The 17,141-nt window shown below is 43.2% G+C and overlaps 1 protein-coding gene across 1 annotated transcript; it reads right to left on the bottom strand.

Annotated features, from left to right (window-relative positions):
* On the bottom strand, window positions 1-16,576 carry mrc1a (mannose receptor, C type 1a). Its single transcript, XM_055929131.1, has 30 exons — window positions 16,413-16,576; window positions 14,989-15,390; window positions 14,461-14,634; window positions 13,445-13,600; window positions 12,363-12,476; window positions 12,085-12,228; window positions 11,499-11,681; window positions 10,327-10,484; window positions 9,940-10,056; window positions 9,645-9,760; window positions 9,385-9,533; window positions 8,995-9,194; window positions 8,711-8,826; window positions 8,382-8,463; window positions 7,944-8,088; window positions 7,658-7,696; window positions 7,211-7,374; window positions 5,486-5,550; window positions 5,156-5,256; window positions 4,849-4,988; window positions 4,400-4,508; window positions 3,892-4,064; window positions 3,461-3,566; window positions 2,983-3,215; window positions 2,260-2,425; window positions 1,936-2,088; window positions 1,574-1,690; window positions 1,081-1,242; window positions 950-982; window positions 1-671 (listed from the first exon to the last, which is right to left on the bottom strand). The coding sequence occupies exons 1-30, from the start codon at window positions 16,483-16,485 to the stop codon at window positions 436-438; spliced, it is 4,326 nt and encodes a 1,441-aa protein (XP_055785106.1). The 5' UTR covers window positions 16,486-16,576; the 3' UTR covers window positions 1-435.
* Window positions 16,577-17,141: the final 565 nt, after the last annotated feature.

Here is a 17,141-nt window from a genome sequence, read left to right as displayed (position 1 = left end):
TTTGTTTCAAAACTTTATTTCTCTCTCGTTTTGATTATATATTTACAATATAACTTGGCAAAAACAAAGCAAAGTACAGTGGTTGTATTTTGAACTTTAGTTTCACACACCAAATAAATCTGTACAAGGCTCCATTAAACCAAACAAAATGACTGTTGTTGATTCTATAATTTGTGCAGGGGTTACATATGCAATCTTAGCTGTACATCTGGACTGTATCCTTGACTGATGCTGATATGCACAAAGTGCATATCATTTTCACCCATTATTTACAGAGCAAGAAAATGAACAAAGATAATACGTTAATGGTTTCAGATTTAGTTGCAATCTCTCAAAATTGGTCAGAATTGGTAGGCCTTAACACCAGCAGCATGCTTTTGGGGTATTTTTCATATCAAAAGTGTTTTCACCTGTTGGTGGTCCTTTGTGTCCTGTCTAAGCTGTTTCGTTCTGCTCTATGTTGGCCACCAGGCCCTTGGTGTCCACAGTGGCTGTTGGGCGGATGGGGTTGTTGAAGTACAAGGTGTTGTCGAACGTACACTCTCCCAAGACGGGGGTAGGTATCCGTTTGCGGAGTAGGAAGGCACCGAGTCCTACCACTGTCATTATCACCAAGACGACTGCCACAGCGATGCCGGCATAACCATGGGGAGCTTCCTCCACTAGGGGAGCTAGAAGAAAGGAAGTCACAGTGTTATTGGCAAACTTATTGGTGGGATTGGTTTTAGTCTCTGTATAATGTTCAGAAAAGTGGAGTAGAGTGAAGTTGCCCCTAGACGCTGATCTTGGGTCAGTTTTGCATTTTCTCCACTAATGGTTACGGATTGGGTGAGGGGAAACTGATCCTAGGACTATGCCCTGGAGCCAGAAAAGCATTGATTTGATTGTCAAAACTATAACATGTATAATTCTTTACGCTAACCAAATATATCTGCTATGAGACACTCACCAGCAACTGGTTGCTTCTCTGTTGGTGTGATGACTGCAAAAGAAAGAGATAAAGATGTTCAGAAAACATCATTGCAAGACAATACTAAGCTGACACAAAATACTTGAATCTATCAGCTGAGTTCGACTCACCTTTCGCTGTTTTGCAGATGTACGACTTGTACCGGTTGCAGCTGTTAGTGCTCCACAGACCACTATCAGACTGGATCTCCACACATTGTTCTCCACCCTTTGGCATCCCTTCTTTCCAGTTGGTATAGTCCACCACACTGTTGTCAATCCACATCCAGTCACCTGGAACAAGAACAATGGGTCAAACCTATATCCTTTGACACGGGTCATTCTTTGTCATTAAACAACTATAAATCGATAAACATGGTTGTGAAATTGGGACATAATCTTAGAATTGCAAGAGACGGGTAGGTACTGTACTTGCCATTTGTTCATTTAAGGTGATGTTGCTAGTTAAACATGTTTTATATTCGAGGGAACAGGCTTTTTGAGCCAGTGGCCTCCTTAATGTTATGGGTTGTCAGTAAAATTGGTTTCAAAATTCCGGTAATTTTTCCTGAATTCCTTGGTTTTCCAGAAATCCTGGTTGAATTTTGTAACCATAGGTACTGACCTTCGTGGCTCTTGTGCATGCCAATCCAGAATGACTTGGTGCCATCCTGCAATAGCTCAAGGTTCTTCTGGATGAAGCTGGCCTCCAAGGGATCCTCGATACTCACCAGGGATGCTCCTGTTGTCAGAGAAACTTACTACCCATGTTCATCATCATCATCATCAATCACTTTGAATTTCTTGCATTCAATTAATTAATATGTTCATATGCTCTACATTCAATTAAGACATTGGGTATGTCTCAAATAGCACCCCATTTCCTATGTAGTGCACTACTTTTTGACCGTGGAATAGCATGCCGTTTGGGACGCTATTCCATTGTGGTCTGAATGACAGTTGGTGTAAAGGAGGTGAAGTGTGTACCCATTCGGAGACATTCCACAGTGGCGTGGGCCCAGTTGTCCACCACAGAGTTGAGGAAGGCGTAGCAGTAACCCCTGAAGGGAACCCACGTCTTGCGTTTCTTGGGCTCGGGGCAGTTGCCAGGGAGCTGAGGGGGCTGGCTGGGGGCTATGTCTGTAAAAGAGGCCAGAGAAGTTCACATACTGAAGTTGATGTTCATGAGATGTTTATGGTCAATGTTGGCAAAATTGATACATTACTGCAAACAACACTTTTAAAAGACACACTTTGGGATTGATCAACCATTAAACACAGACAGTGTGGGTAAATGGAGCCTCGTCTGACCTGGTGATCTCTTGCACAGTGAGGAGTAGGTGTTACTACAGTCGCCTGTCTTCCACTTGGCGTCCGTGTCTATGTAAACACAGGCCATATTGTTCTTTGGCTCATCTTCGCCCCATTTGGTGTAAGATAGAGGCCAGTTATCCACCCACTTAAAGCGCCCTTCAGTCTGAGAGACAGAGACATAGACAATGAAACACACAATGAGGGCAAGATCCAGCCAAAGCTTACAGGTTTAAAACCACAACACCTCTTTGGTTTCTTAAGTGAACACGTCAGAGTAGGAGATCTAATGGAAAACAGTGGGAGATCATATCAATGCTAAGTCCTCTTTGGAGCTGCACTAGCTCTTAAACCAAAGCCAGAATCCTACACATTAGGTCATTTTGTACCTACTGTGCCTTGTAAAGAGGAAATTGAAGATCACAAAGCTATTTAGTCTCTGTAACCCAAATGATTGGCATACAGCAATGTCAGTACCATAGCAGCCTAGCGGTTAGAGCGTTGGGCCAGTAACCGGAAGGTTGCTGGATCACAGCCCCGAGCTGACAAGGTAAAAATCTGTCGTTCTGCGCCTGAGCAAGGCAGTTAACCCCTGGGTTCTGTGGATGTGGATTAAGGCACCTCTCTGATTCAGAGGGGTTGGGTTAAATGCGGAAGACACATTTAAGTTGAATACATTCAGTTGGACAACTGACTAAGTGTCCCCCTTTCCTCCCCTATTACCAAGTTGTTGTTGAGGCCAATCCACACTGGCCCATTGTATTTGTGGATCTGCATTGTGATGAAGGCCTGGGCGATGGGGTTCAGGATGCTAGCCATCTCTGCATCGTCTGCTTTACATTGCCTCCGGGCCTCGTCCCAGTTCATCTTCTGGACCACCAGTTTGAAGGAGTCATTTCCCAGCTTGTAGAACGTCTTTGTTGACTCTGTGGTGGCGGGGACAACAATCTGAGAATCTGAAACCAAAGGAGACCTGTTGTTGGTGGGGAACCGAAAGAGGGATAATCTATTGGACCACATACCGAAGAATTGGAATTGAACAGCCTCACTAGGGTTACCGATAACTTTCCCAGAACTGGCAGGTTCTCCAGATATGATGCTTGGAGGATTCACGGATTTGTGGAAAACCTGGGGATTTTGGGAAAATTACTGGAATTTTGCAAACCTAGAGTAGCCTCACTGAACTATGGCTTCTTCTCACCAATAATCCTTTTGCAGATGAAACCACGGGATACTAAGCAGTCCTCGACCTTCCACATTCCTGTCTGTTTTTGAGAGCTGCCCACCAGAACCACACAGTCAAACACCTGGAAGAGAGATTGGGAAGGAGATGAAAAGGTTAGATCCCTCTTCAGAATTCTCATTTGACTGGTTAAGGCTGTTTTGCATTTGGACTTGTTGACAGTAAGTCAATCAACATCTCAAAGCCTAACATTTAAAGGTTCCCAAACCCAGATATAAGGCGCAGTCCTGGATTAAAAATAATTCTCAATAAAGAATCTTCCTTGAAAGTAGGATTTCAGTCTGCCTACTTTCAAGGGAGATTCTCTATTGAGAACAATTTTTATCTGTTTCTAGAAAGTCACTTAATCTGTGTTCAGCAAAGAGTTATATTTACTGTAAGTCTTGTACCTCTTCCAGAAATGAATATCGTCCGTCTGGCACTGACGTTGGATGCCCTTTTGCCCAGTTGGTATAGGAAACCCCTCTCCCCTCCGTCCATAGGAAGCGCATCTCCCAGTTGATGTCGTTCAGACCTATCCAAATGTCCTGGGGATTCCCAAGCATCTGGGATGTAAGGAATGCTGGGAGAAAGACCAGTCAGAACAATGAAGAGTCATCAGATGATTCCTGATATACTGTTTACATGCAAATGATTATCAACCTCTGTTCCATTGGCTAGAATTTACATCCTTTGGCACCAATGTCTATAAGATTTCTTGTTGCATGCTTTAAAATTTTGCACAAATCCTCATTATAATTTTACACACCAAATTTGACAGAATATTTACTGCATGATTTTATGTTAAATTACATTTAGAGAATTTCAATGTTCATTCTATTTCATTCTACCTTGGGCAATGCCAATGTCTCAGGTAGCTTTGGCAGTGAGGTGTAAAGGGATGGACTTCTCACCCACCTTGCTCATTCTCGCTGAGGATAGAGGCCAGGTTCCCTCCCTGGTTGATGCAGTAGGTCCTGGCCTCCTGCCACGGCTTCTTATCACTGTCTCCAATGAATTTGTAGCACTGTGGAAACATGATGCATCAGCACTGTGTGTTGGAACATCACACGCTACTACAGCAAACAAAATGGATTCTATTGTGCATGGGCTCTGGTCAAAAGTAGTGCACTATGAAGGGAGTAGGGTGCCATTTGGGATTTAGCCAATGACTCAACTCTCCACACGCAGGTCAGCATGACATTGGGTCATCACTCGGGCCTTGATTTTTTTCCCTTGACACATGATAAGGAAAGTAGTTTGTGTGAGGGTTTTCTCTGCTGGTGTACCGTACAAGTATACAGTATGTAGCCTACGGTATCATTTTATAGTATGTGGTGGTGGTACTGTAGTAGTGTAGCAGTTACCTTCCCCTGGAAAGCAATCCATTCTGGGGCACAACCTCCCTTGGGTACAGTGGTGGGGGCCATGGTTGTGTTAGTGAAACTGGTGGTTCTTTTACAAATGGAGGCCAGCTCTACGCCACAGTTGATGTCATTCCAGTACCCTAGAGATGCAGAGAAACAAAGAGACACAACCCGATATAGACACAGCTTACAAAATGACATCCTGGGAGCGTCCCCTGAATGTCAGTGAAAGTCCCATGGACGTTGCAGTGTAACAACACTGTAACGAGAGCATAACTGCTAAATCTCTCCTTCGAATCAGACGTACCCATACTCTTGTATATCGACACACAGTTCTCATCGTTGTTGGCGAAGTTGGGTTCGTTTTGATCCCACGCGGTATACACTACAGGAGACCCATCCAACCAGCTGAAACAGACAGTACACAAACCCAGTCTGAACTGTGAGCATCCATTCAATCAAGTACACACCTGGAAAGCACACGTTCCTCCACTCGGCAGAGGAGCACAGATCTCAGGCATGTTCACTGGACTGTGACGAACAAAGCATGGTCATGCACAAATATCTCTGAAAAGAGGTGGTAGGATTTCCGGTTGTTTTAAATGTCCCGGGAACAGTCAACAGTCATTTTACGTACCTAAAAGACTTATCCAAACCAACGGTCATTCCAATGTAATATTGTCCCTCGGATCCTCTGGATATCTGGAAAAAAGTTACAGCTCTTTGAGGAAACAACCATTTCTAGATTGTACATTGAACATTTAAGTGACACTTGTTGTCTACCTGTCATAGTGTAAAATCATCTCTTTATCAGGTCCAAAGAACCAAAGCTTTTCGGACGTCACAGGACTGCATATACACAAATATATACGCAACATGTAAAGTGTTGGTCTCATGTTTCATGAGCTGAAATAAAATATCCCAGAAATGTTCAGTAACGCACAAAAAAGCTTATTTCTCTCAATTTTAGTGCACACATTTGTTTACATCCCTGTTAGTGAGCATTTCTCCTTTGTCAAGATAATCTGTCCACCTGGTAGGTGTGGCATATCAAGAAGCTGATTAAACAGTGTGATCATTATACAGGTGCACCTTGTGGTGGGGACAATGAAAGGCCACTCTAAAATGTGCAGTTTTGTCATACAACCCAATGCCACAGATGTCTCAAGTTTTGAGGGAACGTGCAATTGGCATGCTGACTGCAGGGATGTTCACCAGAGCTGTTGCCAGATCATTGAATGTTCATTTCTCTACCATATGCCGCCTCAAATGTCATTTTAGAGAATGACGTCCAACCGACCTCACAACTGCGGACCACGTGTATGTCGTCTTGTGGTTGAGGGGTTTGCTTATGTCAATGTTATGACGAGAGTGCACCATGGTGGCGGCGGGGTTATTATGGTATGGGCAGGCATAAGCTACGGACAACGAACACAATTGCATTTTATAGACCGTGACGATATCCTGAGGCCCATTGTCGTGCCATTCATTCGGCCCAATGTTGCAAGGATCTGTACACAATTCCTGGAAGCTGAAAATGTCCCAGTTCTTCCATGGCCTGCATACTCACCAGTTATGTCACCCATTGAGCATGTTTGAGATGCTCTGGATCAACGGGTTTGACAGCCAGTTCCCGTTCTTGCCAATATCCAGCAACTTCGCACAACCATTGAAGAGGAGTGGGACAACATTCCACAGGCCACAATCACCAGCCTGATAAACTCTATGCGAAGGAAATGTGTCGTGCTGCATGATGCAAATGGTGGGCACACCAGATACTGACTGGTATTTTGATCCACGCCCCTACATTTTTTTCAAGGTATCTGTGACCAACAGATGCAAATCAGTATTCCCAGTGATGTTAAATCTATAGATTAGGGCCTAATTTATTTATTTAAATTGACTGATTTACTTACAGTACAAGTCAAGTTTGGACACACCTACTCATCCAAGGATTTTTCTTTATTTTTACTATTTTCTACTTTGTAGAATAATAGTGAAGACATCAACACTATGAAATAACACATATGGAATCATGTAGTAACCAAAAAAGTGTTAAACAAATCACAATATATTTCATATCTGAGATTCTTGAAAGTAGTCCAAGTAACTGGTTGAGAGAATGACAACTACTTTAATCACAAATATAAAAAATATATTTTGATTTGTTTAACACTTTTTTTTTTTACTACATGATTCCATATGTGTTATTTCATGGTTGTGATGAGTATACTATTATTTAATCATATGGAAAAGAGCAAAAATAAATAAAAAGTGTGTCCAAACATTTGACTGGTACTGTATATGATCTGACATTTTTTCATGTTGCATTTATATTTTTGTTCAGTATAGAAGTGTCTACCTGTTTCCATATGAACTTCCTCTCGCTCTCTGCAGTAATGACCACCAGGTCACCAAAGTTCTTTTTACAGAATGCTCTCGCCTCGTCCATGGGGAGATTCTCAGTGTTGAAGAAATACTGAGTGTCGTTGTACTCAACCCAGCCGTCCTTTGTAGTGTTGTACACTGAAAAGGCAAGTATATAAGGAGTACATTTCCTGTTAGGCATTTTTAATAGTACATTTTCACAGAGTACATTTTCTCTTAGTTTTTGTGTTGAACTATGCTTCGCAAACGAAATGATAGAAGAAGGTATGCTATACAGTATGTGCAGTGATTTAATTTCACTTAAAGGAAAGGCCAAGAGCTTGGAAGGAGAGCAGGGATAGTGAGAAGGAGGAAGTGGAGCCAGGAAGTGGAGGAATGAGAAACAGGAAACTGGACATATTCCCAAGACCCTATGCGTTACCTGGCTCAACTTGAGTGGGAGGGGGCTTTGGGGTAACCCCTGTGGATACCAAAAAAAGTTTGGGTGAGCACATCTGTAAGGTTGAGGGTCCAAATTCTATGTTCATCAATAGCTTCATGACTGACATGTACTGCATGCCCATTGGGCACACACACTGGTTGAATCATCGTTTTTTAAACGTGATTTCAATGAACTGACGTTGAACCAACGTGGAATAGATGTTGAATTGACGTCTGTGCCCAGTGGCTGATGAAGTCAGTGCGCCAGCAGATATGGTCTACTGTACCTTTGCGGATCTCGCAAATCCAGTCATTGTAGGCATCACAGTGTCGATCATTCCAGTGGCGTCCGTAGTAAAACTGGACCTCTGCGCATTTTTCGTTATCGTTGTAGTCGTTTGGTTCTCCAAATCCCCAATTCTCATAGCTGAACTGGAGAACAACATTGGAATAATGTTACACAGTAGCACTGTATGGTGTCCATATTAGGACATTCTCAGCATGAGGCTGTCCTTATATGGACACCATAGTACTGTATGAACTTTCAATCCCATTAAAGACAAGGACTGCAAATCAATGAGAATATAAGAAGTTGTTCTTAACTGACTTGCCTAGTTAAATATTTTTTTTTTTTTTTTTTAATGAGTAAAACAAGTATATAGTGTAATAAACGACTTCTAAGGAGAAGAGATATCACAGGAAAGATGAGGTGGTAGGCTACTCACTGCTGATCCGTCAGCCCACACAAAACCTGCGTTGGGATCCAGATTGCTGAGGCCGATCCAGGCTGCATCAGAAGAATGATATCTGAACAGACAGAATGGAAACCACAGACAGTGGTTATTATGACTGTGTGGATTTCAACCACAGACAGTGGTTATTATGACTGTGTGGATTTCAACCACAGACAGTGGTTATTATGACTGTGTGGATTTCAACCACAGACAGTGGTTATTATGACTGTGTGGATTTCAACCACAGACAGTGGTTAATGGGACCACACTGGTTTTCAATGATACTCATGGCAACAGAGACAGCTATGAGGATCACTTACGGAGAGCTGTTCAGGTCTGTGGCACTGTGAATGCTCATCAGATCACCACCAATGGCCTTGCAGAATTCCCGTGCCTCTGACCATGACTTCTTGTTTTCTGTCACTTTTTTGTGAAGCTTATTGAGGGGATAGAAAATTATTATTGATGAATTTTTAATGAATTATTATAATTAAGGATTATCAATGAATTCATGCACATTGATTAAATTATGAATATATAAAAACAACTATTCACTTCAATTGACTAATCAAAGTGTTTGTTACAGCTTGTTCCCCAACTGTACCTTGTAACAGACATTCCTTTTAGCAGCAGGTGACCACCCAGAAGGACAGCTCAGTGCCTGAGTGGTGGGAGGGGCCATTGTTGATGTGACGCCCTCCGCCATTTTCTTACAGATGTACTTCTCCTTGTTGCTGCAGCTGACCACATCCCACAGTCCCGCAAACATTCCAGTTGTCATAGCTACGCAGCCTTGTTTTCTGTCTTTTTTGAAACACACAGAAAGACGAGAGAAAATGTAATAGTTTAATTTAGTTCTGACATTTGCCAGGCAGTTAAGGTGTGGGAGAAAGTACTCCTCTAATACCGCAGTCGTCACACCAATGACAGTTCATGCTACATTCGATCATCAGTTGCTACTATCAATCACCATTGTGGGAAAAGAACACTGTACCTGGCATGCCCACGTTGAAGTGGGTGAACTTGACCTCCGAACTGGTAGTCCACTTGAACGTGTCTATATCCTCCATGTTGGAAAGTCCAGTCCAGAAGTACTTCTCCGGCCTCAAACCCACCAAACTGACCAGGAAGGCATTTTCATACCTACAAACCAACAAACACACACACATTCAGTCTATTATCTGACAACTTATTGCTATTATCTTGTCCAGGATATGACTCAAATATGTGAGTCAAATATATCTTATCCTGTACCTGTCAGCCACTTCCACCAGGATTGAGTCACTCTGCTGGCATGTCTGCTTGGCCTCATCAAATGTTTTGGTTTCTGATCCAATGTTGAAGCAGTAAGAACCATACCGGATCCAGCCCTTGATGACAAAAATACAGAAACAATTATCCTCCTACTGGTGAATCTTTGTCAGTCAAGATGACACCACTCTAGTCCTTATCTAGAATCATTTTCAAGCTTCCATTTTATGTGATATCATTGTGTATTCATTAGTTACTGTACACTCCATTTCAACAAACAGGAAATGACCTCACTCACCAGCTTACATCCTGGACTATCTTCCTCTGGGGCACCTGCCACCGGTTTGGTGGAGGCTTTTTTCTTACAGATGTACCCGTAGTTCTTCTCACACAAATTATCAGCCCACTTCCCATCCTGTGAGACAACATGGAGAGTCCACATTGTCACAATACCACATTTAGTACTGTGTTGACACCACTGTTAAACGTTGTCATCATTGACACTGTTAGCCCTAGTATTTAGCTAGTGTTCACATTTATCTAGCGTCAGCATTTACCAAGTATTAGCATATAGCTAGTTTTAGGGTTAGTTATAAAAAATCTGTGGTGTAAGCATTTAGCTAGCTTTAGTGCTAGCATTAGCATGAACCTAGTCTGTCCATTGAGGGACCAATGTGAATGTTACCTTTCCTCTGATCAGGACACAGTCCTCCTGAAGGTTGGCACCGTGGGAGGGCTCCCCTGTCTGCCAGTGGCTGAATGTCACATGGGATCGGTCTGTCCACTCAAACAGCAGCGCGTTCCTTTGGTCGTTCAGGCCGATCCACAGCTCATCTGTGGCCGCTAAAGTCAAGCAGAAGGACATTAAGACTCAAAGCCAGGAAGACAGTGAAAAACACCTGATATATATACTACTTATATAATTGACTGAGGGGACATTATTATTATTATTTTTTCTTCAGGGAAATCCAATTGAGACCAGGGTCTCATTCACAATCATGCCAAACATCAAGTACAAACATTTTACAAACAATAAATACAGTTTACATCGCCAAAAAAACAAGAAGAATAAAAAAAAACGACAAGGTACAGTTACAATACTACAATTTCAACAAATGAGCCATTACATCAATAAAAACAACTGCAATTCTCAATGAATGAATTTAACACCGGCGTCCTAAACTGCTTTAGCAGCACCAGGAAATCAAGATGCAAGGAATTGTGCAGGTTATTCCAACAATGGGCGGCACTAAAGCTAAAGGAGGATTTACCAGAATCGGTAGAGATCTTAGGGGCCTCAAGATTTAAACAACACTGTGGCGGGTTTGGTCGCCTAGCAACACAGTTAGGTAAGTTAGAAGCTTGTGTAGTAGAACGTTGTAAATGAAAAGGTAATAATGAAGTGATCCATAGGACTTCAATGAGGACCAGCCAACGTTTTGATACAGGATGCAATGGTGAGTCTTAAAATTGTCACCTGTGATAAAGTGAAGGAAATTATGGTAGACGGCATCCAAACGTTTAAGAATAGTGGCCTCTGCAATCTGGTAAATGGTGTCACCACATAGTCAAGAACGGGCAAGAATATTGACGGTACGATCTGCTGCCTGCTATTTAGGGAGAAGCCAGATCTATTTTTTTTTAAATGCTTTTTAACTAGCTCATCCGCACGCTTTTTAAACATGAACTCTCAGTCAATCCAAGTACCCAGATATTTATTGGGACACATCTCAGAGTGGTTTTCAAAACTGATGAACTGAAACTGAAATGACAACCCATGAGAAAGATCCGTGTAGTGCATAACAGATCTATCAGATATAGAGGTAATTGTAGCCACAACATGGATGGTGTACTCACTATATCCTGACTGAGAGATGATGAAGCTTTGTTCTTCTATGTTGTGGATGCTGGCCAGGTCCCCTCCATCTTTGTGGCAGGCGGCTAGGGCATCCCTCCACATCTTCTTGGTACGTTGTAGGTAGTAGCAGTGGCCTGCATAGGGAATCCAGTGACTGGTGCAGAAGGTGGGCTGATCTTTTCCTACGGGGGGGGGGAGGGGGGGGGGGGGGTCAAAGTTCAATAGTCAGAGAGAAGGTAGAATGTTCAGAAAGTGGTAGACTGCAATGTTTAATCTGTTTGACCCAAACAACCTCTGGGTCTGTGTTCATGAAGCATCTCGGAGTAAGAGTGCTTATCTAGTATCAGCCCGCCCCGTCCATGTAACCTTATTCATTATAATCTATAAAGCCGAAACCGACACTAGTTCAGCACTCCTACTCTGAGACACTTAGTGAAAAATGGGCACTAATTTATAAAGGTTCAGTTTACCCTACCCTACACAACCGGATCTGGTGTTGTTAGCCTTGTGTTGCATGGCATTTGAACTAAGTAAAACATCTTGAGTAGTTCATGACTGTTATGTACCGTGTGATTCAACTCTTACCTATAGGGGCAGAGTTCAGAGTAGTGGAGTTTCCTCTGCGACAGATATATCCCAGCTTCTTGGAACATTCATTGGTCTCCCATTTCGAGGCCTTGCCAGCATTCAGGGTTGCACAGCTGAGCCCGGGTTCAGTTGATGGATGTCCTTTTGGAAATATTGACCCATATATTTATTAATTGTCTTCCTGCAACATTGGAATGCATAACATACTTGGACAACCTCAGTTGTTCCCTAGGCTGTAAAGTATAGTATGAGGTGTTGCATGTGGTTGATCTCACCTGGAGCCCAGTTTAAATATCTGAATGGGTTTCCATTGCTCCACTGCCATCCAGCTTCAAAGTCTAGGCTATTCAGTCCAATCCACAGAGATGTGCCCAGGATATTGGTCAACCCTGCATCAATAAAAAGCATTACAATACGTCCATGAGAGTAGTGTAATATTAATAAGGAATTGATTGTATCAGATTGATTTCTCTCTAAATCAAGGTGAGGTTGTAGGTTAGACTGGCCATAGCGCACTTTGGGCAAATGCCCTGGTCCATCTTCGGGCGGGTGTGTCAGAAATGCCTGGGCTGGTTCCTGGTCCCAGTCCTCCCTTGGCCAACAGGCTAGACTATACCTGAGATGTAGGTCTGACCAGGTCTGACTGTACATCCCTGAGATGTAGGTCTGACCAGGTCTGACTGTACATACCTGAGATGTAGGTCTGACCAGGTCTGACTGTACATACCTGAGATGTAGGTCTGACCAGGTCTGACTGTACATACCTGAGATGTAGGTCTGACCAGGTCTGACTGTACATACCTGAGATGTAGGTCTGACCAGGTCTGACTGTACATACCTGAGATGTAGGTCTGACCAGGTCTGACTGTACATACCTGAGATGTAGGTCTGACCAGGTCTGACTGTACATCCCTGAGATGTAGGTCTGACCAGGTCTGACTGTACATACCTGAGATGTAGGTCTGACCAGGTCTGACTGTACATCCCTGAGATGTAGGTCTGACCAGGTCTGACTGTACATACCTGAGATGTAGGTCTGACCAGGTCTGACTGTACATCCCTGAGATGTAGGTCTGACCAGGTCTGACTGTACATACCTGAGATGTAGGTCTGACCAGGTCTGACTGTACATACCTGAGATGTAGGTCTGACCAGGTCTGACTGTACATACCTGAGATGTAAGTCTGACCAGGTCTGACTGTACATACCTGAGATGTAGGTCTGACCAGGTCTGACTGTACATACCTGAGATGTAGGTCTGACCAGGTCTGACTGTACATACCTGAGATGTAGGTCTGACCAGGTCTGACTGTACATCCCTGAGATGTACGGTCTGACCAGGTCTGACTGTACATACCTGAGATGTAGGTCTGCTCGTGGAGCTCTACTATACTGAGCAGGTCGGCTCCTTGCTGCTGGCAGCTCGTCCTCGCCTGGTGCCAGGTCAACACAGACTGGGTGTTCCTCTGGTACAGGACACCTGTTACTGGGTCACTGTCCCATCCTGAGGATGCTGAGGGGGACACGGAAACATTAGGACACACTTAAGGTGGGAAAAAGAAAGCATCAATAACAGCCCAAGAACTGAATCAAATAGTGTTCTGTTCATCTCTATCACTTTCTGTCATGACAGAACTGCCCCTCATATCTGTGACTATGGTGGCAGTTCACCAGGAACCTTTGTGAAAGGGGGCTTCCTTCCTTTTCCTGTCCCACTTTTGGAGCTGTGTCAGGGGAAACACAGGAATGAGCTCCAGTCAGGATGGAAGGGTAAAGAGACACAGAGCTGCGTCCACAGCTAGAGGAACTAGAGAAAGCGTTTGTGTTTTTCTGTCAGGAGGTCAGAGACCAGACCTCGTCAGCGCTGACCTGGCCATTCCTGACCTCCAGTGAGGTCACGGAAAAACAGGAAAATCAGAGATTTTCATTTGTACATTAGCCTCCCTATCACAGGCTTGGCAGGGGGTTTTTACGACATTGTTTGAATTGGCTAGAGTCCCCACATCTTAAACCCTGGTCGTTTGCCTTGTTTTTACAGACTCATCAGCGTCTAGTATATAGTAGGCCACTGATATTAGAGGGTTGTGTACTCCCATGAGTCAAATTGATTTTACCTTTTTATTTTAGCAACTGGGTTGTATTCATAAAGCATCCCAGAGTAGGAATGCTGATCCAGGATCAGGTCCCTTCTTGTCCTTATTCATTTTGATCAAAAAGACAAAACTGATCCTAAATCAGCATTTCTACTCTGAGATGCTTGATACATACGGCTCATGATTTTCTACAGGTGTCACCTACTGACCCTTTTCCTGATCACTGGAAAATGGCAGTAAATGACAAAAACATAGCATGAAATGTGAGTGCTTGACTCACATTTCGAGGGACAGAAGCCCCACTTCTTGGCTTTATTGTAATCTGTCTCTGTGCCGCACCAGAGCTGTCCATCTGAGCGCCCCTGCAGAGTGCACTCAGCATACCACTTCTCCCCAAACTGAAAGGGGAACTGGCAGGGACTTCCAAAGGCATTCCCCCCTAGTGTGAACACCTCTGAAGAAGGGGACAAAACAGTTTGTTACATTTACATTTAACATTTATATAATTTAGCAGATGTTCTTATCCAGAGCGACTTACAGTTAGTGCATTCATCGTAGGATAGCTAGGTGGGACAACCACATACTGTATCTCAATCATAGTAAGTACATTCTTCCTTAAAAAAGTAGCTATTAGCTATCACTCATTGCTAGTAGGGGAAAAAATCATTGTTAACAGTATGATTCTTCCCAGGTCAGACATTAATCCCTGGCTTTAAGAAAGTTTATGACAACAGCATCTTACACTTCTGATTCCTACCTCCAATCTCCAACCTCCAGTAACAGTGAGTGTGTCTTGTGGCTTACTTACCTTGGTAGCCCTTGGAGCAGAGGTCCTTCTGAGTACCATACATCTTCCAACAGCTCCAAGACCCAGATCCCTGGTAGATCATCATATTCTTCTCGTTGCGGTTGCCATAGTTCAAGTGCAGCGCCTTGTCTTTGAGGCCGAACAGGGTCTCGTTCTTACACTGCCAGTGCTGGAGCTCACTCTTCTCATCACAGGGGAAGAGCAGCACCTTGACCCAGTCCTTCAGGTCCTGAGCCCCCAGGCAGAGCTTCAGAGAGATGCTGAGGAGACGAGACTGTGAGGCCCAGCGGAACTGCTGGTTCTGGGACGTGTGGTCACAGGGAGCCACTGTGACTTGACTGGCGCTCACCGCCACCACACACTTGTTGTGATCCTGGTTGTAGATCAGGAAGGAGCTGCTGTCTGCAGCACGGGGGATAAGGTTCCTCTTTTTATCTGTTTTTGTTCTACAGTACCTTTGTTATTTTTAGTATGACATTGTTATTGATTACTGCACTGTTGGGGTTAGAGCTTTCAAGCACGGCATTTCACTGTACTTGCACATGTGACATTGATGCTTGAAACTAAGGACAATGATGGGATCTATCCAAGGTTTCATCCTTCTTTCAGGGCTCTACAGCTGCTCTCACAAACAGCACTGCAACGCTATTGAACTGGGACTGAGACACTGTGTCTAATTGTATCAAAATCACAACATTTTAGGTCCAACTGTACAGTAAGTTGCGTAAGAAAGCCTGTGTATATAATAGTTACTTATTTTCTGTACTTACCGCTGTTATACCTGATTACAGCATTCAAATTATTCTCAATCATTTTTAAGAACTCACAGTGTATGTAACTACAATTGAAATACATATGTTTTTAGGCCACTCCAAAAAATAGGCCACTTTAATTTTTATATCTGAATGTATCTAAAACGCCTTAAAATATTTTGAACGCTATCAAGCTTGTAAAATGGTTCATCAATATACATTTGTATTGTATTTAACCTTTATTTAACTAGGCAAGTCAGTTAAGAACAAATTCTTATTTACAATGACGGCCTACACCGGCCAAACCCGGACCACGCTGGGCCAATTGTGCGCCACCCTATGGGACTTTCAATCACGGCCAGATGTGACACAGCCTGGATTCAAACCAGGGACTGTAGTGGCACCTCTTGCACTGAGATGTAGTGCCTTAGACCAATGTGCCACTCGGGAGCCTTTGCAATATCTGCCAATGAAGCAAAATTTACTGAAGGACCTCGAAATTCTGGATATTTATTACCAGTCTACATAAATATTGTTACACTCTAGCAGCCTCAACCTTGCCTTCCGTTTATTGGTAAAGCATATCAACAAATATGATTTGTATCACTTTCATTATACAGAATGCTTAACCATTGCATGAAACCAGTTAAAGTGGAATAAAACCCTACATACCCATCTCAGCAGCACAGCAGAGAGCATGCATAAGGCACAGGAGCACAGCGAGGGATGGACTGGATTCCATCATAGCTAGTGCATAGTTTGCTATCCCAGGGCGAAAAGGTGGTTGTCCAGTCCAGAGAGGAGAGAGGGATCTGGCTGTGGTGTATTCAGGTGTCTCTCATGGAAGAACAGTGACATAGACACATGAATGCTGCCCCCTTAATCCAGCCGATGTGTATCCTGTCACATGGGTTGGCAGGGGGTTGGCCAAAACCACTGACATGAGGAGAGGAGAGGGGAAGGAGGAAATGTGCAGCCACTAGTCATTCACTTATCAGGAGCACACAAGGGGACAAGAAGAGCCACAGGTCTGAGATCAGCCAGAGCATCAATGAGCCAAGACTCACTCACTTTGATTGGATAAAGTCTAACAAGGACCAACTCTCAGGGCAACTATCTATGGACGATCTGTAAAATCGAAATAAATCAGAGAGGTTCCTCTTTCCAAGTATATGGTAGAAGTCCTTTTGACGACTGAGGAACATCCTTAATTGTACAATATTCCATGCAAGAGACCTTTTGACCCCTATTTTAAGTAGAAGTTGTGCAACAATATTGCATTTTAAAAGCCTGTTATATTAAATGACATGCCCTTTAATATAGACCAAATGGATAATACAATAAATCAGATTTTTTTCATATTAATAAAGGCTTGTTAAAGTGCAAAAAAATCTGCATTTT

Source organism: Salvelinus fontinalis, chromosome 7 (genome assembly GCF_029448725.1).
Source record: "Salvelinus fontinalis isolate EN_2023a chromosome 7, ASM2944872v1, whole genome shotgun sequence".
Taxonomy (NCBI): domain Eukaryota; kingdom Metazoa; phylum Chordata; class Actinopteri; order Salmoniformes; family Salmonidae; genus Salvelinus; species Salvelinus fontinalis.
The sequence above is the reverse complement of the archived record's forward strand: the minus strand, read 5'-3'. Positions and strand labels throughout refer to the sequence as shown.

Excerpts from the sequence above, each read along its gene's own strand:
- mrc1a (XM_055929131.1), bottom strand. The coding sequence starts at position 16,485 with ATGATGGAATCCAGTCCATCCCTCGCTGTGCTCCTGTGCCTTATGCAT. Across the intron at positions 14,635-14,988 it reads CTGCTCCAAGGGCTACCAAG|AGGTGTTCACACTAGGGGGG; the intron begins GTAAGTAAGCCA and ends CCCCTTCTTCAG. Across the intron at positions 3,567-3,891 it reads GATATTCATTTCTGGAAGAG|GTGTTTGACTGTGTGGTTCT; the intron begins GTACAAGACTTA and ends TCTCTCTTCCAG.